This window comes from Cebidichthys violaceus, unplaced genomic scaffold (assembly GCF_023349555.1).
Source record: "Cebidichthys violaceus isolate CVI_PGR_0920_01 unplaced genomic scaffold, fCebVio1.0.p SCAF_26, whole genome shotgun sequence".
NCBI classification, from domain to species: Eukaryota; Metazoa; Chordata; class Actinopteri; order Perciformes; family Stichaeidae; genus Cebidichthys; species Cebidichthys violaceus.
In genome coordinates, this window is record NW_027176439.1 from 942435 (window position 1) to 968066 (window position 25632).

Sequence of the window (25632 nt, forward strand, 5' to 3'; positions counted from 1 at the left end):
ACCATCAATAAGCAGACTGATTGATATGAAACAATGGGAATCCAGGCTATACCTACCAGCTGAAAGTTTACAGTTGCTGCTCTAACATTTACTGTCTGATGATAATCGAGTCGTGTACTGGAAGTGATCCTTAACACCAAGGACCTCCAGGATTCTAGCACCCGATATAGCTGCCCAACGAATCCTCATACAACGGTTTGTATGATATCTTACAAAAAGTTCATTCTCATTTTTCGTGCGTTTTCCTACGAAAGCCAGCAACACGTGTTGCGCTAGTTACATGCATACAGCCTTTTTAAAATAAACTTCCGTCTTCACAGGAAACAACTCAGTTAGGTTTAGGTAACAAAACCGCTTAGTTAGCTTTAGGAAAAAAAGGTGAAATACTTAGTTATGTTTAGGCATCAAAACCAACTCGTTAGGTTTGACAACAGATTGTCGTTTGGGTTAGAATAACTACGTATGTGCTGTTACTGAAGTTCACAAGTTACGTGACAAAACCATTGACGTTGACTTCTCGTTTCTCACGGGGAACAAACGGCGGCCTCCTGGCTGAAAGTCCTCTGTTTGTCAAAGAAAATGGAAAAATCCAACACTGATTGTTCTGTTTTAATTGATCCATTTTCCATGTTGAAAAGAGTTATTGTTGTTGTTAGCCTTCCACTACGAAGTCCTCATGCCTTTGTTTGAGTCTGTCAACCAATCAAAAGGCTCTGTTCGTGACTTGTCAACCAATCAGAGGCTGAGTGGCAACACCGATCTCGGAGATCTGTGTGTTTTATTTAATTAGCTTCTAGGCTTTGGACATCATCAAATACACAGATTTAGTAAAAGTCGTGGGCTGAAAGGCTTGTCGTTTTTTACATAAATAGTTATTTGCATTATAAAAACCCAAACGGTCTGTCAGAGCGTCTTGGCGGCCCTCGTGTTAAAGTGACAGCAGAAGCGGTTTGTTTTTGTAATAAACAGAAGAACTGACGACTGAGCATCAGCAGATAAAGCCACAATGGCTGAACAGCTGAAAAAATACCCTTCATTTGTGGAAAATGAAATGCCAAAACTGCAATTTCACTGCGAGGTGATTTCAAGCTGAACACCACGGCAACGACCGCTTTTAGTGGCGCAAAGTGACAAAATTGGATTGAAGAGTCATCACATTGAAAATAAACACATGACATGCCAACTGTCCCAGCTCATCGTTCTTGAAAAGAATCCGGGCCAAACAATGCAGCAAAAGACTCGGAGGAAGTGCAGCCAGGAAGACAATGGGAATATTGAGAATTCCTCTGCGTCATTAGGGAAGACCAGGATTAGCAGAGACTTCCTGTTTGCGACTAGCTCGGGGGCCCGGCCAGCCTGTGATGTTGGCATTAAAGAGAGACGATAACCTTTGAAAGGATACCTTAAACAGGCCGGCCACGGGGGGCATGTTTTCTTTCCCATGACACATTGAGCTGCCACTTAGCTCCCACATAGACCAAGTTCAGAACCCCCCCCTCCTTCTTTCCCTTTCCCCCTCAGGGCCAACTGACGGATCATAAACTGATACTAAAGAAGGAGCTCGCAAAGAGAAATTTACGATAATGGTTTGTGAAATGACTTTCAAATTACATGGAGTGGAGGCGCTCTGCTTTGTGTCACAGTGTTGTGGTCAGCCATCTTTGAAGGAACACAGGTGGGAGCTGTTTGCTAAAGAGCTCTGTGCCACTTGACCCCATTATCACCGAACGTTAGCCGTGCCAGCTCAACACACCCGACCGCGCTGTATTTATTTATGACTGCTGCTCGTTGCAATTTGTCACTCAAATCTGAAGGAATTCCACCTGTAATTGCTTCTAAATGTCTTTGTGATGTTTTCTCCATTCAGCAAACACATATTTTCTTCTTCTTCTGTTTTTAAATTGAAACATATTTGTGAACATTTGTGGCCCCTTGTTTTCTGAGCTTCAGCTGTCTGGTATCATGTGCATTGAATGTTTAGATTTACAGCTTTCACCTCCGTGTTTACCGTTCATAAGATAAACAAAGTCAGCTGGATTTCCAAACACTGATTGGTTTCGGTTCTGAGGGCCTGACAATGTTGCGGAAATGTTTTCGCTGGAACTTAAGCCCGTGTTAAGAGTGAGTTCATCCAGGCATGTAACGTTTTAACCTTCGCCCGGCGTAAACACGACTAATAACCGCTTCTCTAAATAAACACAGACCCTGGCATAAAAAGGTGCTGAGGAATAAGAAGCCTAAAGGTTAGCTGAGCGCTTGTGACCAGGGGATCAGCGGTTTTAAAACCCTGAAAAAGATCTGTGTGGGGAAGTGAATGGCCGATGCTGAAGGGCACCTTTTAATTAGCATCGAGGTGTTCTTGAGTGCTTATCCCCAGCTGCTCCAGTGGATCCCAGTGTCCAGCAGTGGTCTGTACTGGGCATCTTTCAGTGGCAGCAGATGACTTTGAGTTAAAGAAAAAAAAGAATGGAAGTAAATGGACAAGAAGTCGAGCTGGATGAAGTTTTGTCATAAAAAGTATTTTTCAAAAAGATTGTCCAATTTTCATGCATTTAAAGATCTTCGAAAAGCATCAATAGTCAAACCCAAATTATTGATACGTTATATCAGCATTTCCCACAGGAGGAGAATTAGTTTTTGTTGTAGTTAACTTCTCTGTTCTCTCTCTCTTATCTGAAAATAATGTCCATAAATATGTGAATATTGTTAGCAACTGAATATGAATTTGAATAACAACAGAGTACTTATGTTAAAATGTAAATAAAACTGAATTTACAGCAATGGAATATTTTATTTGACCATTTGTCTGAATTCATGGGATCTAAATTTTCCCTGTTCGAAGGTTTTATACGTAATATCAAGTTGACCAATTAATTATTATTTTTACTTTACTTTTACTTTTTATACTTAGTAGGGTTCTGATTCAGCTAGAACATTCAAATACCCAATATTTTAAAAAGTATTGAAATTGCTAAAAATTGGTTTGCTCAATTCAGATACATACACTAAAAATAAGGTTTTTGAAATTGCGCAACTAGAAATTGACCTCCATAGTTGCCTCAATGGTAGCAGAATTACGATAAACAGCCCTTAGGCCAGGGAACCCTTCTTTCGTCACTTCTCACTTTGACTTTTGAAGATAACAACATAAAAATAACTAAAAGAAGATAAATAAATTTCATCGGCTGTCCAAACTAATTATAATGTGTTTTGCGTTGGAATTGTACCAGTATGGTTGGATAATTGTAACTCTATACAGCACAAGTTCAAATAAACCAAGCTATATCCTCTGACTGTTACTCACAGTCCTGTGAACAGCTCACTCATCTCGACCACCAAACAGGAGGCTGCTGCCCCATTGAGATGGTTGGCATTCTTGGTACTTTCTCCGACATGTTTGGTCTGTAACGAACAGGCTTTGAAAGCTTCTGTCAACGGCAGAAATGCCTAATAACGTGGAAAGAGTTTGTCTCAGGTCAAAAGAATTAACCTCCAGTTGTGTGCGTGGCTAAACTTGGATAAGAGTCAGACAAGGAGCATGATAGTCAGGTCTTTCAAGATTTACTTTATGTCCCTCCCACTCTTAAAAACACACTTCAGTTAATTTTGCGCGGCCTGCTTGGTATGTGTAAAATGTCCTCCTCTTCCCACCACACACCCTCATTGTTCCCCACATAAGGACACTCGGCATACTTTCAGATTAGCTGAAACCGAGGCTTTGGGGTATTGTGGCTTCACTACCAGGACACGTTTGCCTTGTTAGCTTAGTGGTGTTACTCGCTGGCTTAACATTGCTTGTTTAAAGGGACAGGCCACTGAAATGCCTTTGGGATATTTCAAAAGCATGAGCTCATGTTTTTAAATATACTTTTATGCTTTATTATATATGCTGAATTTTGATTGTTATCATTTAGATTTATTCTTTAAGGAAATAGAAATAAAAATAATGAGGAAGTTCCTCCTGTAAAGAAGAATGAGAAGTGATAAGAACATTTTCCTCAAAAGAAGGTTAGAAAGGGAAAATAAAAACAAGTTTTTTGTCAGTGCCTTCTAAATGTTTATTCCAAAAATGACTCAAGAGTAGACTCATGGGTCTGACACCTTTTATGGTTAAAGTTTGAATAACTTTAGGCAACTAAACCCACTTTTAGACGACAGCAATGGCCGGACACTTTATGTTTTCATGTTTTGCTGCAACTTCTAGGTAAAAGAAGAAAAAAAAGTTGACTGTTGGTTTGCGACACGACAAAAAATGTGGTCTGAAGTCCGAAATGTGGACTTTTTACTCCGAACCATCCACCCACCCCAACTGTCTTCCGACATTTGTGGCTGAAAACTGCCATAAACTGGCGTGTTTAAGGCTCATGACTTTTTGGCATTGGTTTGTTCAAATGACCAAAAAGACATATATTTACATTCACTTGACAAGGACCTCTAGTGGCGGAAGCAGCGTGACATTATAGAACCACAAAACCCTCTGGGGAGGAGCTGTTTGCATTCCATCTCCTTCCAATGCTGATTTCTTTTAACCATGTCAGGGTTCTTTCCCTATCCTTAACCAAGACGATCTTCTTTTAACCATGACAAAATCAATGATGTTCAGGATTGTTCCCCAACCACTCACCAAGTACTTTTTGTAACCCAAACTATGATCCTTCCATAACCTTAACCTGACCATACCCTCACCATAAAGATGGCAGGACAGGACACAGTCACATAAATCATTTTTATAATGCCCATTTATAATGGTTTTGATGAGAAAAGGCCAATGTGGGACAGTTTGAAGGACTTCTTGGATACATTTGTTCTTTGCTTTTGAATCCTCTGTGCATCTGCCATGCCATCTTGAACATCCTTAAACAATTACAGCACTTGAGAGACTATGTGTGCAGCTCAGTCACTCAAATTGTACCGAGGTCTGGACTTTGATGTGCAGTATTTCAGTTCTCTATAGGCATATCTCTTCTATTACCACATGCAGCTTTCCAAACATAGTTTTCTTTATCCTGAAGCCTATCTGCATCTTCAAAGACCTAATCATAACCTTCCTCTGCTGTGTTTATTTCTGTCTGCTCAACCTTTAATTACCAAAGTGGAAATCAATCTCCTGCAGGTCTTTCATTTGTTAGTGTTTGACCATCTAAATTATTATCTGCATTTAGCCACCAATAAAATCCTACCACATTTTTCAGAGGGAACATGGATGCAGATATAATTGGGGGACCGAGTTGTCTCCACTGTCCAGAAAGCGGTATTATAGCAGCATATTAATGTCTGTAGCAAGTTTGGTCATACTGTCACCTCATGTGCTTCTTCAAATAGTTTGTCTAAAAAGAAATGAGACTTAATTACAAGGCATGTCTGCAACTCTTTTCATTTGAAGTTTGCAAATGTTGTATAGGAAAAAATGACCCAGACCTTCAAGTGTTGCTACACAGTGAATGTGCATTGCTCTAATAGTCAACTTAATAATGCTCCGCAGGAATCTGCCTTTAACAAACACTTTCAATATCGACTGCATGAACAAAAGTAATTGAATTTAGTGCAAACAGTTCGCTTAAGCTCTGCCCAGCCCGTTCCCCGGCAGTCATTTGTCCGTCTTAAGAACTGATTGTGCTGTGTACACTTTCCCTTTCAAAGCCCTTACACCTGTGGCTTTGTCTGCCTGGGAATGTGGCCACAAATATAAGGCTCTGATAACGCTGCACCTGTTTAATAAGTTATTTTAAGCAAGGTAAACAATAATCACGGAACAACTCATCATTATGCCATGAGCAGGGCCATTAGAGCGCTTAGTTTCAGTTCAAAGGCACAAAACTCTTTATACAGCTGGAAAAGCGCAAAAAAACAATGTTTGTGTTTGAAGTTGGACTAGGTAGGTTTCTCACATTAATGAGTATATATAATGGTGAAAATCATTCGTACAGCTTTCAAAACAGACAAATTATAGTGATCTTTTATAAAGAGGGGCAGAGAGCAAAGTTCAGACAGTTTGTTCTTAATCAGCCTTCCTCGTGCATTTTTATGTTAAAATACACCTGTGTAATCATGCAAAGTCATAGCTCAGGGCTCCAGCAGTCCTATTCCCACTAACTTATGCAACAGATTCAGCCTGTTGCCTCGCAGAAAATGTTTACCTGCTGTTGCCGAAAAACAATGCTGATGAAATCGATTCAAGAAAACCAAATTGTCAAGTTCCGGGGCCAGGATACCAAGTAGTAGTAGATGGACGCTATAAAGTTCCATAGAGCAGAGGGAAACTGCCGATTCAGGTGATAAATCATTGTGGGTTCACATAAAAGAAGTTGTGCAATACGTTAGGCTTTTTCGGACCTTACAGTTCTGGGGGCTCCCTGAGAGGAACTGCCCAACTGGGGAGCTCCCTCAAGACATACCTTCAAGGAATGTTTTTTCAGGTTGAATGAGTTAACCCTTATGCTATTGGGTTAGCTTTTATGCTACTAGGTTAGCCTTTGTGCCACTTGGTTAACCTTTGGGTTAGCCATTGTGCTATAGGGTTAGCCTTTGGGTTAGCTTTTGTACTATTGGGTTAGCCTTAGTGCTACTGGGTTAGCCTTTGTGCTACTTGGTTAACCTTTGTGTTAGCCATTGTGCTATAGGGTTAGCCTTTGGGTTAGCTTTTGTACTATTGGGTTAGCCTTAGTGCTACTGGGTTAGCCTTAGTGCTACTGGGTTAGCCTTTGTGCTACTGAGTAAGCTTGCTTAGCAGCATCTCTCACTCGTCCTCTGGCTTGGTGGTTGTGCGCTCATAAACAAGTTAAATTCTGAATTCTGTCGGTCCATTTGTCCGTGTTTTCTTCCATGTTTGTTGTTACGAGCTCTTGTCTCTGTTTTGTGTTCTCTGTTGTCTACATGGCTAACAGGTTTTTTAAAATGGGTTTTGCTGGATTGGCTCATTTGTTCTTTCAATCACCGTACACTCACAAAGTGAAAAAGTTCCTCTGCTACGAAAAACGCCCTCTGTAAATGTGGAAATATTGAATATAGCAGCTTTAGTGTCAAGTTGTAAAATTTGTAGTTAGGCCCAAAACCCGACCGGACAATGCAGAAGGCATGCAATGCTGTGTTGCAGACTTCTAAAAGGAAAAGTTGTAAAATAAAGCCAGCTTCACTCACAATCAATTTCATATGCAATTTAGTGAAGAACAGAAGTGCTGATCGCTGAATTTTAAAGCTTTATATGTATTCTAAAGCCGTAGCCAAGTCCTGAGGCGTATCATTTGCACATTTGGCGTTCAGCTGACATTTAGAGCCTGTTACTGTGAATGAAAGGGTTTGGCTTCAATTTAATTTGATGGACATGTGGACCATTGCAGGGATCACGCCTGTGACCTTTTTAGTTACAAGGTGGTTGCTGTAACCACGAGGCCACCCGGCCGCCTTCAGCACACCGGTGGTTCCTGGCTTGACTCAGTTATATTCGTAAATGTTAACAGACTTAATACAGTGGAACTCCATCATGTCACATGCAGTGAGTGGTTAGAAAGGCTGGTTCTCATTAACTCATGGACTGGAATCAATATTGTGTGTGTGTGTGTGTGTGTGTGTGTGTGTGTGTGTGTGTGTGTGTGTTTGTACTCACACTCGCATATACTGTATGCGTTCTTGTTTACATGCACAGGCACACATTCACTTGTGTGTGTATTTGTGGTTCATGTGAGATCAACTGGGCAGGGACTTCCCCTCTGTTTGGAGCTAATCCCTGGCTGCGTTGGCCAGATTAATGTGCAGTGGGAGCTGACAATTAGAAAAGTGCTCGTTCACTTCAAACCCCCAAGGAGAGGCGCGCTCCGCTCAACTGTTAACATTCTCGAAATGGAGTTCCTGGAGACGAGAAATGTTGAAATGTCTCAGAAGACAATTTTGTAATAATGCATGGCATACTTGCTTTGAACAGGATGGTAATTGTATTATGTCTGCAAATACGTTTTGGTAGATTTGCTAAGATCAGACTAATCTCCAAACATTTTGGGGAGGAAACTGTGCCCCACCCAGTGACTTTGAAGTCTGTTTTTTGTCAAAAGATTGACAGTTTAGGCTAAAACATGAGAAGTGGGAGCAAGGAGTAAGTTCATGGAGGGAGAATGTGAGTACTGGAGCAAAGTCGTCTACTCCTAAAGTGGATTCATACTCATTCTATCTTTAGATTGGTGTTGGTGCACAAACACTGCTACTGATTGCTTGTTATTTTTACCCTGTTTACACTTGTTTTAAAAGCGTCTTGGGCGATTAGATCACAAGATGATGGCGCTTTAATACAAATGTAAAGGACCACCAAGACACACTGTGACCCGATCACTCGAACCTCTTGCTGAGGTGCTCTGGGACGCATTTGAGTCCTAATGCAAGGATGCAACAGGAAGCATATGTACCCTTTTGTTCCTGCTCTTTTTTCTGATTTCCAGTTGGTTCGGAAAATTTCTAAAAAGCCCATTGAGATAAATAATGAGTACGTAGACTGGGTCTGTATTGTTTTGATTTCTTCTTCTTCTTCTTCTTCTGCTTTTAATTTCCATCAGACTAACACGATATACGTGTTTGTTTGCGCGCACTTAGAACACTTAGAACTGTCCTCTTGTGATTGGATCGCCCATGTTAATGCCAGGTGTAAACTACACCAAATAGTTTGACTCGGGTCAATTTGTACAGAGTTGCAGGATTTTTATGTCTTAGCATATTAATGTACAAGTACTATAGCTTATAAAGCATTGAGTGTAGTACAATACACTACCTTTGTTTTTAGATAAGGATTATAGATCTTTGAAATTTGTAACATGTGTATTAGATTTGTAATCACAAACTCAAATACACATCTAAATCTAATTTCTCTATTTCTACGGAAAGCCATTATTTAGTTTGAAAACTTAGTTTCTACCAGCTTTCATTGTACATGTAAGGTTTTGTTCAGACTGCCAGTCTAAATCCGTTGGTTGGCATATCCACATTGTGTCCAAATAGATTTTAGAAGGTCTGGACAGCAAGAAAAGCAAATTTGGATCCAAAGCAAAGTTGGAGGTGGTTTAAAATGGAATATCCAACTGGATTTCTACAGATGTGTCTCAGTCCAGATTGCCTGGTCGCTCTAATCAGATTTCAAAGTGTCTTTTGTGGCCATCTGCGAGTTGCATTTCGGTTAGGTTTTGGCACCAAAACCACTTGATTAGGTTTACTAAAAGATTGAAGTAGTAGCCTCCTCGTTACCGTTGCCTCCCTCTCTCAACCTGGAGAAAGCGTGGACATCCATGTGTCTTTTTCCTCAAATATAGTTTTTTTCCCACAGAATCGCGACCTCACACATCATTCTGAATGTTAATTAAGCGCGGTGTTTGGATTGTGGCAAACAGAATCACGTTGGACCTTTTTGAGCGTTTACTGTGTGGCTTCCTGTATCAGAGGATGCAAGATGTTGAGGAAATGACTTTGAGATTCAGTCATTTTTACCAGCTTCATGTGGTTGGTCATGGACGTTAGTGTTGCGGCCTTTTCGACATCCTGCACCAGCAACATTCGGACTGAAGAGCGCAAAGTCTGGCAGAAAATACACACTTCAATCCCTTGGTATTTATCTTTATCTTTTTGTTTTATTGTTTATTTTTGTTGTTTTATCCCCCCCAAAAAAAGCCACAACATTTTTGTTCTCTCCTTTTAGCTACTAAACAGAATTGAGGACAGCCTGGCAGCTAAATAGTTTAAAGATATTAGAATAACCAGATCGGTGTTGCATTCAATGTGTCCGCGAGTGGCTGCTTCTACAACCCAACCCATGTGCTTTTACTCCGAAGTTACGCCGCAGAGAGGCAGTTCTTTTACAAGCGAACCTCTATGCCACAGTTGGACCCCGACGCAGACCTGTAGTCAGTAAAAAACGTGGGAAATAAAGACACTAAATCGCTTAGTCTCACTTCAGCTAACAAAAAAAACCTCAACCAAACTTTTTCCGAGACAAAGAAGGAAGAAAAAATAATAATGTCTCGGGGGCTTTCTGGTGAGTGTGTTTTCACAGAGGTAATTCGGAGGACAACCCACTCTCAACATCCACAGCAGTGAAGGTTTACACCTGTGTTGGCTTCTGACTGAGCACATCACGGTCACTTGGAATTCCTACTTAAGTACATTTATTGAATATCTCTCATATAAAACCCGCTTTGACGTAAGCTTTTCTTTGGACTTCAGAGGTTACAAACTGTCAGTGGACATTACCTCCTGCACTGACGGGATCAGAGAAACTGGCAAGCATGTCGAGGCATCTGTGTGGTTTCAGCGCAACAGATCAAAGAAGCGTGTTTGTTTTGTATTGGTGAGGACTTTGCTTTTAATTTGTGAAGCTCCAGCAGGTTTGAGTTTCAGGACGAGGAAAAGGGACGTCGGACAGGTCTCTCACACCTGTACAGTTTGTGGTAATATTATTAGGGTGTCTTTGAAACTGTCAGTGAATGGATCGCTAATGTAATTAAATCGTTAACTCATTGCAGACTGCATGTGGTGACATGTTGCTCGACTGGGTTCATAGAGTTCTCAGAGCATGTAACGTAAGCCACCTTCTAACTTTCTGCAAAAAATCGTGTTTGAAGCAAATGAATTGGTGGAGTTGTAATATTTACACTTTTTTTAAGGCAGTGTGTCATCATTTTGGGGGATCTATTCATCATATGTATAGTCACCTAAAACTAAGGATCGTTGTGTTTTTGTTAGAATGAGTCCTTCATATCATACACAGGGAGCAGGTCCTCTTTATGAAGTCCGCCATGTTGCACCGCCACGTTTCTACAGAAGCCTTGAACGGACAAACCAAACACCGGCTCTAGAGAGAGCCGTAAACATTTGTTTGCGTTACCCGAACGCCGCCGCATTTCTCCGACAACGCTTGTGAAACCGCGGTGCCGCCAGCCGCCGTCTGACGTCCGTTGAAGTGGTGTTATTACGGTAAAGATGTGTTTATTGCATATGCATCAATCACCAATCCAAATTCCTTGTATGTGTAACTTGGCAATACAACTGTTTATGATTCTGTCTGGTGAGCTGAAAAAGTTGCAACCAAATCATACACACAGAGAGATCACATAATGTTTATATATAAGCTAAAAGAACAGAGTAGGGTGCTGTTACATCAGATTAAGTTAAAGTAATAGAAAACTCTATATTTCTTGATAGGGTTAGTAATCATTAAAACAAGTATAATACAGTCAAAATGCACAGCTGCTTGCAGGAATTTGTGTTTTTTAGAAGGTGAAGTACACAACAGAAACTGTGGTGTGACAGTTACTAAAAATACTTTTTCATTCCGATTCATAATCTCGTGAGCTCATGTCTTCACACTGACAGGAGAAGAATCCCCCCTATGGAAGGTGCTGGCCACTCTTTAAGCTCTAGTCGGTGTCGGAGCCAAGCGTCGGTATGTGTTTACTGCTGCCGGATCGTCGTCATGTGGTCACTGCAGCCAACACCTGCATCTAAAGTAGTGACTTTGTGAGCTCCGGAGCACTGCTGTGTATCAGCTGAGCTGCAGATGCAGCTGATAAATGCAACATGTATTTGCCTCCACTCGAAAAAAAAAAAATCTGTTAAAACATCCGCCTCAAATAACAGGAAGGGAGTGCACTCCAAAATAAAGCTGTTTGTGGCAGCCTTGTTCGTGCCCACTTTAGTCTTAAGGGTACTGTGTAATTTTTGCATAGCTGCACTGCGGGGTAAGTCTGTACGATAATTTGAACCACTTTATAATGATTTGTCTCCAAGGTGACAACGACAAGTATTCAGGACCCACCAAGATGAATTTGTTTCTGTTTCCAGTCGAATGACTCGCAGGATGTTTGTAACGTGCAGTTTAGCATCAGATGTGGCATCTCTGTGTTAAATCAGTTGTACAGATGCTGCCACTGAAGCTCCAAACCAAATGCATACTGTAGCTGTGATTTTGAGTCTGTATTGTCCACAGAGAAAAGTCTAAATTTAAGTAATCCACTCGAGTCTTGATGACATTACTCTCCCTCAGTGCAAGCATGAGTTTATGATCTCAATCTCTAGTTTCAAGTCTTCTTCAATACAGCATGATGTTCATTTAGTAAATTATGGGCAGGGTATGCTTTAGGGCGGGGCTACCTTTTGATTGACAGGTGCCCAGGTGTACTTAGCTCCACCCTCTCATGTCACGCCTGGCGAAAAACCAAGACGGTTTAAATTCCAAATCCTTTTACTTCTCTTTTGATATTCCATTGTATTTGGATATAAAAACAAAACGTAGATCCATGTTGAAAATAATTTTTCCTGACAACCTAGTAAAGTGATGATTGACAGTCTTAACTTTATAGTGTTGGTTTTGTAGCATATCAGTTTCAGTTCAAACAACCTGGTTCTTCCACAGTGTTGAATCAGTTGTCACCGATGACGTGCCGTCCACCACGGACGCTAACATTGTTTGCATGCCCTCCTGTTCACACAGATGCATGAGGAATAAAATCCTTAACACAGCTACGATTACCTCGAGGTCTCGCCTTTGTTCCCCCAAGAAAACACGGTAGCTTAGATTCTGACCAGCTCCCCACTGAAAAACAAAGACGAGGAAAACCTCAAGACTTTTGTGTCAGGCATTCATGGACAAATTCTCAGGGACTCGGATCCTAATAAAAGCTTGCTTTACAAATCACACAAACCGTTACCAGTTTCACGCACCTGCGCAAGCAGATATCTGTGTGCAAGCAGTTTAGTGTTTGGCCATGTGTTCAACTTTTGTACTTTGAGGTACGATTACTGCTCATTTCAGTCAAGAAAATACATTCACAGCTCCATTTGTCCAATCGCACTAAAGAGAAGAGGAGATTTAAAATAAATGATTCAAGATAGAATTCATGGATTGAGAGTTAGCTTCACAACATTTAGCTTTAGTGCTAAATAAGGCTGAACAACTTTGAATGTTCGTCTTTATTAAGATTGGTTTCCTTGGGCTCTTCACCTATTTGCTAACAGTGGTTAAAGTGAAGGAGAGGTATCGATGTTGGTTGCAAGACTTTGTCACCATTGTTGTTTCTATTTCCCTTTCCCTCAGTTTTTGTCTGATAATGACCACAGACGACACCAGGCATTGATTCGACCCCCTTTGGTGTCTTAATGTGGCCATTAGTCTTTGTTGCCACGGGTGACAGACTGATTGTCATGTTTAAATCTTTTATGTTGGATTGTCCCGCATAAGAGGCGGGGTTTCAAAATAGTACTGTTTTCCCGGAGTACAGAAAAGACCTCAGTTTGCAAAAAGTCTGTTCATGACTGAGATGCAGGACATCTATCTCACTCCGATGTTATTTGGAACTACGAAACCTCAGAATAGTTTCTTCATCTTGCCGTGTTTTTGTGATACTTCCAAAAGAGCCGGTGTGCCACATGTGGACAGCTGCAGCAGCGTGCCAGCCCTCAGACGTGCACGTTCAAATAAAAGCCTCGGTCCATAAACAGGACAGGAAATGCAACAGAAAGGATTAAAGTGCCCACAAAGTTAATGACACCGTAATCCAATTTTTTTTCTCCAGTTTTTTTTTTTTTGTAGTCAAGCTTTCGCAAACTCACCAGTGGACAAGCAACTCCGCTGCGCTGCTTTCACATGTATTTTTGGGCTATACTTGTAATCTTCTTTCCACTGGTAATTTAAAAGCCAGTGGAATGTGGAAAATGATTGTAGGAGTGAAGGGGAGGGAAAAGATAGGCCTCGCTTGGTCACTTTGGTGTCTGAAATCCGTAGCTGAGATGGCGTTTGACTGATTTGTGTTTTGACCACATGTGCCAGACCCGCCTGCTATTCTCAACCTGTAATTCCTCCCCGAATTCAGGCATGCTGTAGGGGCAGGATTTTTTTTTTTCTCTCTCTTCCAGGGAGTAGAAACTTTACCCCTTTTTCTGCTACAGGGCTCTGAACCAAGCGCTGTAAGTGATGCCACCTGTCAGGCTGACAGCTTATTCTCCATATGGGAAAGGCCTTTATCAGCTGCAGTCGTAGGGAGCAGGGAAATGTTTGCCACCTGCCAAGGATTTCAAACCTTTAACTCTTCTTTAACTAAGACTGATCCCATTAGTTTGCTGTTCGCTTTTCTCTTTTTTCTGTCCGGTTTTGAGCAGTGACTTGTGGACAATTTAAGTTAGTTGTCACAGGTGTGTCTAGAAAAAGTGCCTCTTTTAAAAAAAAAAAAAAAAAAAAGGAACTCCTTCGGGTTGTTGTTAAACTGCACAGCAGATGTTCCACCGATGCGAATCTCAAAGCACTGTGCCGGTTCTGTCGTCACAGCGCTGCATTTATTGCACGGACTCTCTCTTTTGCTTTTATGTGTTAGGTTTGCATTCTGAGTAACGCTTTACCATAGTTGAAGTATTACTAGAAGTAAATATTATACGATGGACTGTTTGACTTTTGTTCAGACTCCTTGTGACAAAAACATAAAAATTGTACAAAGATTGAGTTGCTGTTCAGCTGCTCCAAGTGTTGATTTTAGGAAACTGGTTCCAGGTCATGTTTTCATGTTCCCATCACTGCTGTATGCTGCAGCAGGAAGTTGCTTTGGCACCGCTACAGTAAGAGCACGGTGTGAATGTGTAACTCTTGTAGCTCTCAGCGAGCTGTAGAGTTTAATGGGCACGTCCAACATGTCTTCCAAAGACAACCATGACTCCCAGATCAGAAACCACACTGCTGCTTTTTTTTTTTCTTTTTTTTCCCCGTCAAACTACAATTGTTTTCCGCGCAGCCATGTCTACCCGACAGCGTGTTGGCCTGCTGTCGCAATGCACCGTCTGCAAGGACAGTGAAAATCCTCCAAGCAAAGATGCAGAAAAACAACGAAGCTGCACCGTGGGCCGAACTAAAGGAGGTTTTAATAGAATTCCTAAAACACCAATTGCGAGAAGCAGGATAGCATTTTCTGATTCCCCCTGCCCTGTAATTTGAAGTGTGTGGGTTCAAGCCACTTATTTTGTGGTGACGGCTTTACTGGCGAGTTCTCCAAAAAAGACAGAGGACAAAACTCAGCCGAAGGGTTGAGCGAGCTGCCTTGCTTTCCCTGACGGATTGACCGAGCTGCTTCCCCTTTGGTATCTGGCCACAGTTGTTCTGCCCTCATGGCTAACCTCACTGGGCGTAGCTGTCCACCATTGGGTGTTTAGAAAGCCCAATAGGAGGACACCTGCTTCTGGATTTATATATTTTGTCTCTTGCACAAACACCCTGTCTGTTTATGGATGCAGATGGAGAGCACTTGGGGTAAACAAATGCACAAATCTGCCTTTTTCCTAAACTGACGTCTAAACAACAACCAAACATCCAGCATCAGTATTGGCCGTGCATCACTCCAAATTTATCAATTTAGACAAACACACTGTATACTGTATGTTGCATTATTAGCTCGTCTGGGATTTAAGTCACATGTCCTCCGAGCACAATCTGGCATTGTGTCCTTTGCATAGTTAAACTTCCCAGAATTTCACAAATTCTTGTGGTCTTCAAGGACATAAAAATGACAAACAAATGAGCTTAAAAAAAAAAGCTCTGACGTAGTACGCAACACAATTTATATGTGCAAAACCACACGCACTCCTACACACAGTTACAACCCAGTTCTCAAGGAAGAAAGGAAACAACATAAAGCTGCTGGACGTTTGCTATTGAATGTATTTATTGGAGTGAATGATTCTGAATCATTACAGAATAAATTCAAATATTTAATAAGGAATAATCAGAGGTGAGCTACAAAAGAAACATTTAACAAAAAGAGAAAGTCCTCTAATGCAATAATACATTGTGTAGAATAAAGCAAATGTTTCTTTACACCGTTTTGTGTGGCCTGGCCAGCCTTTGTGCGGGGCTTTAAGAGAATACAGATATAACATTAAACCACCATGTAGGGCCAGAAGTCCTTTTGAACAGTTAACTTGTGCATTTTTTTGTACCCGGTGCCAAGACATCTGTCTAGCGACACACCCTGTAATTATAAACGAAAGGAAAAGAAATGTCTTTTGATTATTTCTATCCTTATTGCATGCACACACAATAAGGCCTGTTACGGCACGTAACAAGCAAAAGCTTAGGACATTGTGTCTTTTTTTTTTTGACACAATGGTATCATCAGTATCATGATGGGATCTGAAACGGTGACAGAAATGACAAGTTTTGCATTGTAAACACTCCAAATATGTTAAGTCCTAGTGACCACTGAATCTGTGGGGCAAAGCTGAAATAAGTTCATCTCTTTCCAGGATGGAAACGATCAGAGCCCTAGTCTCTTATTTATTTTTATAGATATAGACGTGTTTTAAAACTCAACTTGGATTTAGACTTTTTAGTGGCTGGAAAAGCAGCAGCGTTTGCCAGGAGAGAGAGAGAGAGTGTAGGGAGGTCTGAGAAGGGTGGCAGCAGTCTATCAGCGGCCCATGTGGAGGCTTGTGATGAGAGGGTGTATTAAAGGGTGCTCTAACAGATGACGATGACTCACAGCACTGTGCAAACAGCTCACAGCCCTGCACTTGTATCTGAAAAGGCACTCTCCAACACATCTTACAGAGAGTGATTGCAAACAATAGGTGTGTTTGTCCCAGCTGTTCGTAGCTATACCTATGAAAAGTAATGCACTATGATTTGTATACAACCCACACAATCAAGTTGTACGTAATCCACGCAATCGCTTGCCAGGACAGATGACTTATTATAAAGGGTGTCAAATTGCGGATATAGGGAGGAGGTGGAGGAACTTTCACCCAGGAGACCGCTGTTCGTGTCTTATGTGAAACCAGAAGTCAATGTGGACTTGCGTCCTTAAGTAACGTCACTTCTGTAGTTATTTTAACCCAAACATTTTTAATGACGCCGCTGACCTGGTCTGTTGCCTACAGACTCTTCAGTGAGTAAGATCTGGCTCTGGCTCACACTTCCTGCAGGATGTGTAATTCGGATAGATCCCCCACGGATGCAAAGCCCCTCAACACATTTTCTACCGTTGCATCTATTACACAAGCCGGGCTGTGTGAAGTCACTTCCAAGTCAAATAAATAATCATTCTCAGCCTACTCCTGAAACCCCAAAACTCTCTCAAATACACACACACACACACACACACACACACACACACACACACACACACACACACACACACACACACACACACACATCAAGATACACTGAGCAGGCTTTAAAAACATGCAGAACACACCGTTTGAAATGTGACAAAAAATTATAATTAACTGAAGAAATTCAAGGAAAGTTGATACTTTAATGATCAGGTTATGTCGCTGAGGATGATGAGAACAAGAGCTGAGCTGCCAGAGACATGACATGAGGACATTCATCAAGAACTTCCTCCTCTGAATCGCACTGTAATTAGAGAGGAAACAAGCATATTGATAGATAAAATGGAACCGCAGCTAAATGCTCTCAAAGAAGATTTGTCTGTGTGTAACAGGGAAATTGGAAAAGGTTGGAGGAGCATTGTGCAGTGCTGACAGTCGGATCACTAAACCAGCTAACGAGTTAGAGATCGGTGAAAGAGAAGGCAGAGCGGCTGGGGAGCCAGAAGATCGATGGCATGGAAGTTATCAGGATTTTGTGGAAGTGTGGAAAGTAGGGGGGAAAAAAGTGAAATGAAAAAGACAGTTTTGCAGTTCTAATCCTATGGCCCCGTGTTAATTGTTCATTTATCTCTTGTTCTATTTCAAATATCTGTAAAAAAAACTAAACAAATCTGTATCAAAGTATTTTCACATCCAAATCCCCCTCGAATCCCTGTCTGTTCTCTTCCTGTAAAACGGTTTCTAATGTTTGATGATTCATCCAATCAAATGAGAGCAACATTCCTCTGTAGCTTTGTATTGGGCTAAACCAGGTAGCATCCACCGGTTCAGCCGAGTGAAGCCAATGCGAAAGTGTCTCAAAGCTGCATTCTCTCTAGTGTCCATCAGGGGGCGACTCCTCTGGTTGTATAGAAGTCTATGAGAAAATGACTCTACTTCTCTCTTGATTTATTACCTCAGTAAACATTGTAAACATGAGTTTATGGTCTCAATCTCTAGTTTCAAGTCTTCTTCAATACAGCATGATGTTCATTTAGTAAATTATGGTCCATTTAGAGTCAAACAGACCATAAAGCAGGGTATGCCTCTAGGGCGGGGCTTACTATGATTGACAGGTCGCTGCCGCTACCAAAGACGTATACGGCGCCTCTAAAGTAATTTCTCCACATTCCAAATATGGTCACTTCTGTTCATTAGTTGCTAAAAAAACAACAACATGGGGAAGACCGTAATCCAAGATGGCGACGGTGAAATCGCTGAACTCGAGGCTTCAAAACATCAGTCCACAAACCAACGGGTGACGTCACGATGACTACGTCCACTTATACAGTCTGTGGTTTCACTGTGAAATACGTCACGGGACAGAAGCTAAAAACACTCTTACTTCCATTTCACTGAGACTTCACCAAGACAATAAAATACATTTTTTTTCGTCAGAGTATTGTAAAAACATTATGTGGATCCCAGGAAGTGTAGCCGCTGATATTTTTGCAGTAGCTAATGGGTCTCTGAGTAAACTAACAAACAGACACACTCCATGTTCAGAACGGGGACTTGAGTTAAGCCTGCCAGAAAAGAGGGGCTCCCACCTAAAAACATTCCTGTAGTACAGGGCCATGTTTTCCTTACCCCAACAAATTTACACAGTTGTTAGTGATGGCCCGGGATTCCTCCTAAAGCGCTGCCCACCAATAATAAACAGCATGGCAGCTGACACCGCAAGACACCTGCACAGCTCCCTGACACTGCAGGATTGTTCCCAGGGACGGGGGGGGGGGGGGGGGGCAGCAGAGGTGGGCTGGAGGATGAAGGGAGGAGGGGGGACATGGGGGCTGGCGGACAGGTTGGTGGTGTGTGTGTGTGTGTGTGTGTGTGTGTGTGTGTGTGTGTGTGTGTGTGTGTGTGTGTGTGTGTGTGTGTGTGTGTGTGTGTGTGTGTGTGTGTGTGTGTGTAAGGGGGTTCTATATAGCCCATTTAAAACAAAAGACACCAGAGTTCTCAAATTTTAAGCATTTTCTAGCAGCTGCAAGAGAATATAAAATACTCAAAAATTTGAATTAATGACTTAGATTCAAGAATCCAAGTACAAATATGACCAGACATTTCATCCTATAGCTTTTCAAACTTGACAAGTAATTAAGGCCACTTCTGTAGTTATTTTAACCCAAAAGTTTACTTATTTGTAACGTAGCTTCTGTACTTAAGTAAACCCAACTTAGTAGTTTTGGCTCAGGTGCACTGATTGCTTGTGTTGCTGGACATTCACAGGAAAAAATAACAGATAACTTTTTGTAAGATATCATATGAACCGTTGATAGTTGGTGACGTTGGTTTTTAAGTGGTGTCTGTACCACTTCAGCCCATTTCTTAATTTCTCTTCAAAAAAGCTCTGACATGAACTGAATTCAGTTGCTGGACCATCACTGGCTTTTGAAACTTTTCACTTCAGCTCTTGTTGGAAGTTAGCTCCAGTTAGCTCTCTTTAGTCATTTCTTTCTGTGTCACAAATAAACACCTACGTCACAAACACACACACACACACACACACACACACACACACACACACACACACACACACACACACACATACACACACACACCCTCCTCATGCCACAGGATGTCAGGTGGTCCAGCCATTGTGTCCCCACCTGTAGTACATTGTCAAAGCACAAAGGAGGGGCACAGTACGTGTCAGCCTGCTGTCAGCTTCTGTTTGACTTGAATTTGTAAATCCCTCTCTTTCAGCCGTGGGGGCTTTGAAAGATTAGCCAAAGGTTTGTGGAGTAATTCACATCTGTGTGGCTTTTACTTATTGTCAAGAGGCAGGGGATACCGTCGCAGTTTTCACAGGCCACAATAATTACGATTGTCAACACTGTTCCAGTTTCACCGTTTGTTTTCTGAGCACATAAACGTGTTCATGAGATGCTTCGTTGTGTTTATTAACCGGACGGATCGTGGATTTATCTACTGTTTCTAAACCGGTTTATGTGGCCTCCATCTTAAGGTCACTGGTGTTTTTCCTTCCAGCCAGCTGAAATTTCAAGAGTTTCAAAGAGAAGCAAAGTGAATATTGAGTATCACGAAGAGCCTACCTACCTAGAATCTCTACCTGCGCAGCGCTCCGCTTCTCAGGAACCAACCAGACTGATGTTTGCCATAAAGCGGGGGGGCCCCTCGCTCGCTGCCCTGTGAGGTCACAGCACCTGTTCTTGGTAATTGCTGGCAGGTGACGTAAGGCCTCCACTTGTTTTCCATCGTGCAAGGTGGAGGTCCACCCCCCCCACCCCACCCCCCTCCCACTGCAACACAGAGGCTGGAAAGTCATGCTGGTAGTTTGCGGGTGTGACTCCCTCCCCCCTCCAGTTCCCTGAGAGAGAAATGAACTTTGGCTTACCTGTCAGACGCCATTTAGTGAAACAAAAAAAGTAATCTTGTATTTTTAAGGTTTAAGGTATAACGTTTTTTACCCTGGTTTTTGTTTCCTTGCTAACACAGCTCGGAAAATTCTTCCAGAGACTGAAAAGAAAATGAAGCAAACAATTGTTAACAGCATTGTTCACCCATCAGTTTTAGTTTAGTGCACCTTGGTTGTGTTATCATTTTAGACTGCTTTATGGAAACATTAGAGTTCAGAGAGAAGATGGTCTGTTTCTCGTCATCGGAGCCACCGGGTCGGATTCTGGTGAAATCAGATGACATCATGCAGGTTCACCAGAAACTCCTTCAGCTCAGACTCCAGCAGAGACCGGTCCACCTTGGACAGACCCGGATTCTCCAGCAGAGACCGGTCCACCGTGAACAGACCCCAGTCATCCAGCGGAGACCAGTCCACCGTGGACAGACCCAGAACCGGCTTCACTGCAGCCTTGGACCTGCAGTCGGAGCTCCGGAGGGAGGAGGAGAGCTCAGCTCCCAGCAGCAGCGTCTCCTCCTCCTCCTCCTCCAGGAGCAGAGCTCCTCTCTGGGAGCCAACACTGACACGCTGCTGGACGTATTGTTGGACCCGCTGGAGGGAAGGGAGGCACGGGAGAACCAGAACCAGGACTGAGAGGGGCAGACTGTCAGACCCTACTGCAGTAAAATGAGAAGTTTTCTAAAGGGACTCTGGTGCTCTGGTGCTCTGAAACTCTACGGCTTTAGTCCACAGGGACCGCCAGAATTAACACAAAATGAAAGTTCCTCATAGTTACTTTAATCTTTATTGAATTGGCCCACATTTGGAAAAGTTTGTACTGGTTATTTTTGCAAACCGACCTTTGGGATTTAATTATCCTCCATAGATGATTTTAACTGATATTTTTTATCGCCACTACCCAAATGTTACTCGCCTCCTTTAACTCTGCCGGGTCCACCTGATGATGTCTTTTCAAGGCTGACTGCAGGAGGACAGAAGCCAGTAGATAGGGTATCTGGCCCAGGCCTGCAGCCAGCTGTGAACCTGATAGCATCTGTTTTAAACATTTGAGAGACGGAGAGAAAGGAGTCCTCTTTACTTCTGAGCTCTGGAGTGCTAGTTATCTCACGCCTTTTTAGTAAAGGGATCCACAGATGGCCCCGCGTCCTGACAGTTATACAAATGTGATACCGCGAGCCGAGGTATTCCTCTTGGCTCCTCTTACTGTGTTACTGTAGGCCCACAAGTGGGACTCATTCACGCTCAGAGTAAACAAGACAAGTCGGAGACAAAAAAGAGTCTTGCTTTTCTCAAGGCGAGGCAGAAAGGCTTCTTATTTTATCTTTGTGAAGGCAGACAAAACAACCTCTTCACACCTGAGCGTGTCCTCTGTTTGGGAGTTCTTCCCATCCATTGTCATCACGTGTTATCTGAATCATCAGAATCAACATGAAAAGATCATTTCATGTTCTGCTGTCACCCGAGGGGATTTGGACAACTTGCCTTTCATTTGCTTTGTCTGAATCCGGTGACAAAACCATTTGTCATCCTTTTCTTTTTCTTCTTTTTCCAGGTTATGTCTGGTTTGGCCTCACTTCAAAGACCCGATGAGCCGACGGGAAACTGTCTTTATGACATGTGGTTGGAGTATCCAAGGACTATTTTCTTCTTACTCATAGAGTTCTAATCAGAAATCAGTGTTTGGATTATAGAGAGCCAACCTGTCGCCCTCACATCCAGAAGGTTCTTTTTCTCGGCTGTTGTGTTCATTCTCTGTGCCTTTTTTGTCGATAAAATCGACAATGAAGCGGTGTGTCTATGAGAGCATGACTCTACTTCTCTCTTGATTTATTCCCTCAGTAAACATTGTAAACATGAGTTTATGGTCTCAATCTCTAGTTTCAGGTCTTCTTCAATACAGCATGATGTTCATTTAGTGAATTATGGTCCATTTAGAGTCAAATAGACCATAAAGCAGGGTATGCTTTAGGGCGGGGCTACTGTGATTGACAGGTCTAGGTCACTCCTCCTCAGTCCAAATATGGTAACTTCTGTTCATTGGTTGCAAAAACAACATGGTGACGGATGTAATCCAAGATGGCGACGGAAAAATCGCTGAATTTGAGGCTTCAAAACATCAGTCCACAAACCAATGGGTGACGTCACAATGACTACGGCCACTTCTTATATACAGTCTATGCATTCAACAAGATATTGGGTCTTGGGTCCGAGTGTCATTAGCCCAACCAGACTTGCTCTCAAGTCGGATCATATAGTACATCAAAGTCATTGCAATGTCAAAAAGGATGAACTTTCAAGTGTTGTTGGTGAACATAATGCTGCTGCCAGTGCTGGAGTTTTATCTCTGCGTGGGTCGGTTCAGGTTGGCCGCATTTTGGATCGGGTCTTATTGTCCTCGGGTCTACTTTAGACCAGATTAACAGTCTGCTGGTCTCTTTTTGAATTTATTTCTTTAAAAAAAAAACATTTCTCTATTCACGTTGGGTTTTGGACATGGGTCAGTTTCAGATCTGGTTCGAAGACCTCAACATCAAGGCACTGGTTTTCGGCTGGTTTTGCTGTTAAAAGGCAAAATGAGTCATGTTGGCCTTGACCGTTTCTGCAAAACACAGATGCGTTAAATCACAACATTTCTGAACCTTGAACTTAAAAATTCATTTCGTATCAACATTACATTACATTACAGTCATTTAGCAGATGCTTTTATCCAAAGCGGCTTACAATAAGTGCATCAACATGTATATGTGTACATCACAAACACAATTCACATTGCAGTTTCGTCAAACGCTAACTGAATTTGTAGGAGACCAGGCTGCTTCCAGCCACTTCTGAACCAGTGGGATTGATTGGTCCATCAAACTGGCGATAATTGTGTTAAATGGTGTTCTTTAAAACAAACCAAATACATACAACTTTTTAAACAAAGAAAATTTGAAAACTCAATTAATGAATTAGTCTTTTTTCCCCGACTGACTCTAGTCAAGTTAACTTTATATATACATCCTCTTTTAGGGCCCTCTTTTTGTCTTTACTTGAGTTTCCCCCCTTATTTTATTTTACCCCTCAAAGGTTCTTAACTATTCACACAACTTTTTAACGTTTTAACTCCACATTTCTTGTCATTCCGAGCTACATTCTTGCCCGGACTGTAGGTGTGCTGGAGCGGAACTGAGACTCTGGTTACTGTAAGTCGAAGGATTCAGCTCCGAGTCCCACGCACTGATCGGAGCAGGATATTCTGTAGACAGCCCACCTCGGCGAGCACCGGGCCCGTCGCAGGACGACATTAGTTGGATTCGTTTCTGATTTGAAGCGTATAACACGAGCTTTTGTATTTCAAAGTGGGAGGATTTGTAACAGATCCCCTCTATCTGTTCACTTTTAACAAGTGACATTGGCCTTCCTGGCTTTTACTCAGGAGGAGCTTGATGGCCATGATTATTTACACAGAGGGTTTCCTTCTTTTTCTCTCTCTTTTTTCTTTTACAGTCAGTCATTTTCATAAGGGATCATAATCCTCTTGGACAGGAAGTATCTGGCTATATAGACTACGCCCACAGACTGAAGACCCAAGATTTTGAACCATATTTCAGCGGAAAGAAGAAGCTCATGCCAGGACGCTCAGATTTATGGTAAGTCTCCTTCCATTGTAACATGTCCACGTCGATTGGGGAGGTCGTGACTTGAGTGGGTTTTGACAAGATTTGAAGGGTAAGGAAATCTTATTATGCAGGATTAAAGCCTCAGGTTGACGTGAGAGACCAATGTAGGCTCAGAAGGAGCCGAGCAAAGGGCCAGTATAGTTAAATGTACAGCACCAGCCCTCCGCGGCCTCGGCATGGATGTGGAATAAATGTACACTTCTGAAGTAAAGCCGAGCAGAGCTGCCAAAGTGCTGAACCTGTCTGGACAAGACAGACATGAATCAGAGTCAGGACCCAAGCGGGCTTCAACCGTGAGATTGTCCTCGTCTTTCAATGTGCAGTAAATTTGTAACCACAGATAAATGTAACATATCGTACGGCCATGAGGATTAGACACATTGACACATAAATAGATGATTTACCTTAAGAGGCCCTTAATATGTATTTACTTCATTGACTTGTGATGAGGCGGTCCTATACGAACACCCTGTTATGCTTGTGATTTGTTTTTATCCGTCTTCTCGCTGACTCTGTGTATTGTTTTACATCATTTTTTCATCTTTAGGATTTTTGATTGTTGGACAAACAATAACAAGCACTTTTAAAAATGTCACCTGGGACTCAGGGAGATGTTCCACTATTCTCTGACACTTTGCAGGCCAAAGGGTCGATCGAGAAAGATGAATCGATAATGAAAATGATTATTGGTTGCAGCACTAGACAGGTGTTTCCATGCAGAGTTAGAATGACAGTTGGTTTGCCTGAAGACACCAGTGTGAAATCCACTGAGACTTTAAAAAATATTGATCAGAGCGGTTTAAGACGCGTCCCATTGAATGCGACACAAGTGTCCAAATCTGTTTGTTTGCTTGTTTTGAGCAGCGTGGCAATTTGAGGGGAACTTTGGTCAGACGCCACATTTTTATTTATTCCTGTCACTCACTTTGAAAGCACCGCTGTGACAGGAAATGGCTGTATAAGGACACTAGAATTTGAACAGTCTTGAAAGTCGCAGTGTCTAAAAAGACACTTATACTAGTGGAATAATCTAAAATAAATGCTCTACTCCCATTAAAAAAATGACACATGGCTGCTTTAAGTAAAAAAAAAAAAAAAGTGTTCAGGTGCTTTTAAAAAGGGCACATTCAGCCAAGATACATCCCGTACTGTATGTTGAACAACTATGCATCGGTGCCAGTCGCACAACTCCAGGCCAAGCCACAAGTGAACTGCTGACCTTACAGGTGTAAGCTAAAAGTCTAGTCCCTCTTTATAAGTCATTGTCTATCAGGAGAGCGCCGCATGTGCATAGAGAGCTGTCAGCAAATTACCGGAGCCAAAACCATTCCCACATTCCACATGCTCGTGCATAGTAACATATTATCAACATTTCAGATACGTGCGAAAAATCCCATGAAGACCAACACGAACTAGACGAGCGGAGTAATGAGAGTGAGTAATACATGGTTGTTTTCAGGGTTCAGCCAAATGACATGCACCCTGTATAACCTC

The 25632-nt window shown here is 42.1% G+C and overlaps 1 protein-coding gene across 1 annotated transcript in view; it reads left to right on the forward strand.

Moving 5' to 3' along the window:
* cfap299 (cilia and flagella associated protein 299) overlaps positions 1-25632 on the forward strand; it is a 74940-nt gene that overhangs the window by 34351 nt on the left and 14957 nt on the right. Inside the window, exon 4 of the mRNA XM_068720958.1 lies at positions 23966-24108. Within this exon, the coding sequence (XP_068577059.1) occupies positions 23966-24108 (143 nt within the window). The remainder of the gene's footprint in view (positions 1-23965; positions 24109-25632) is intronic.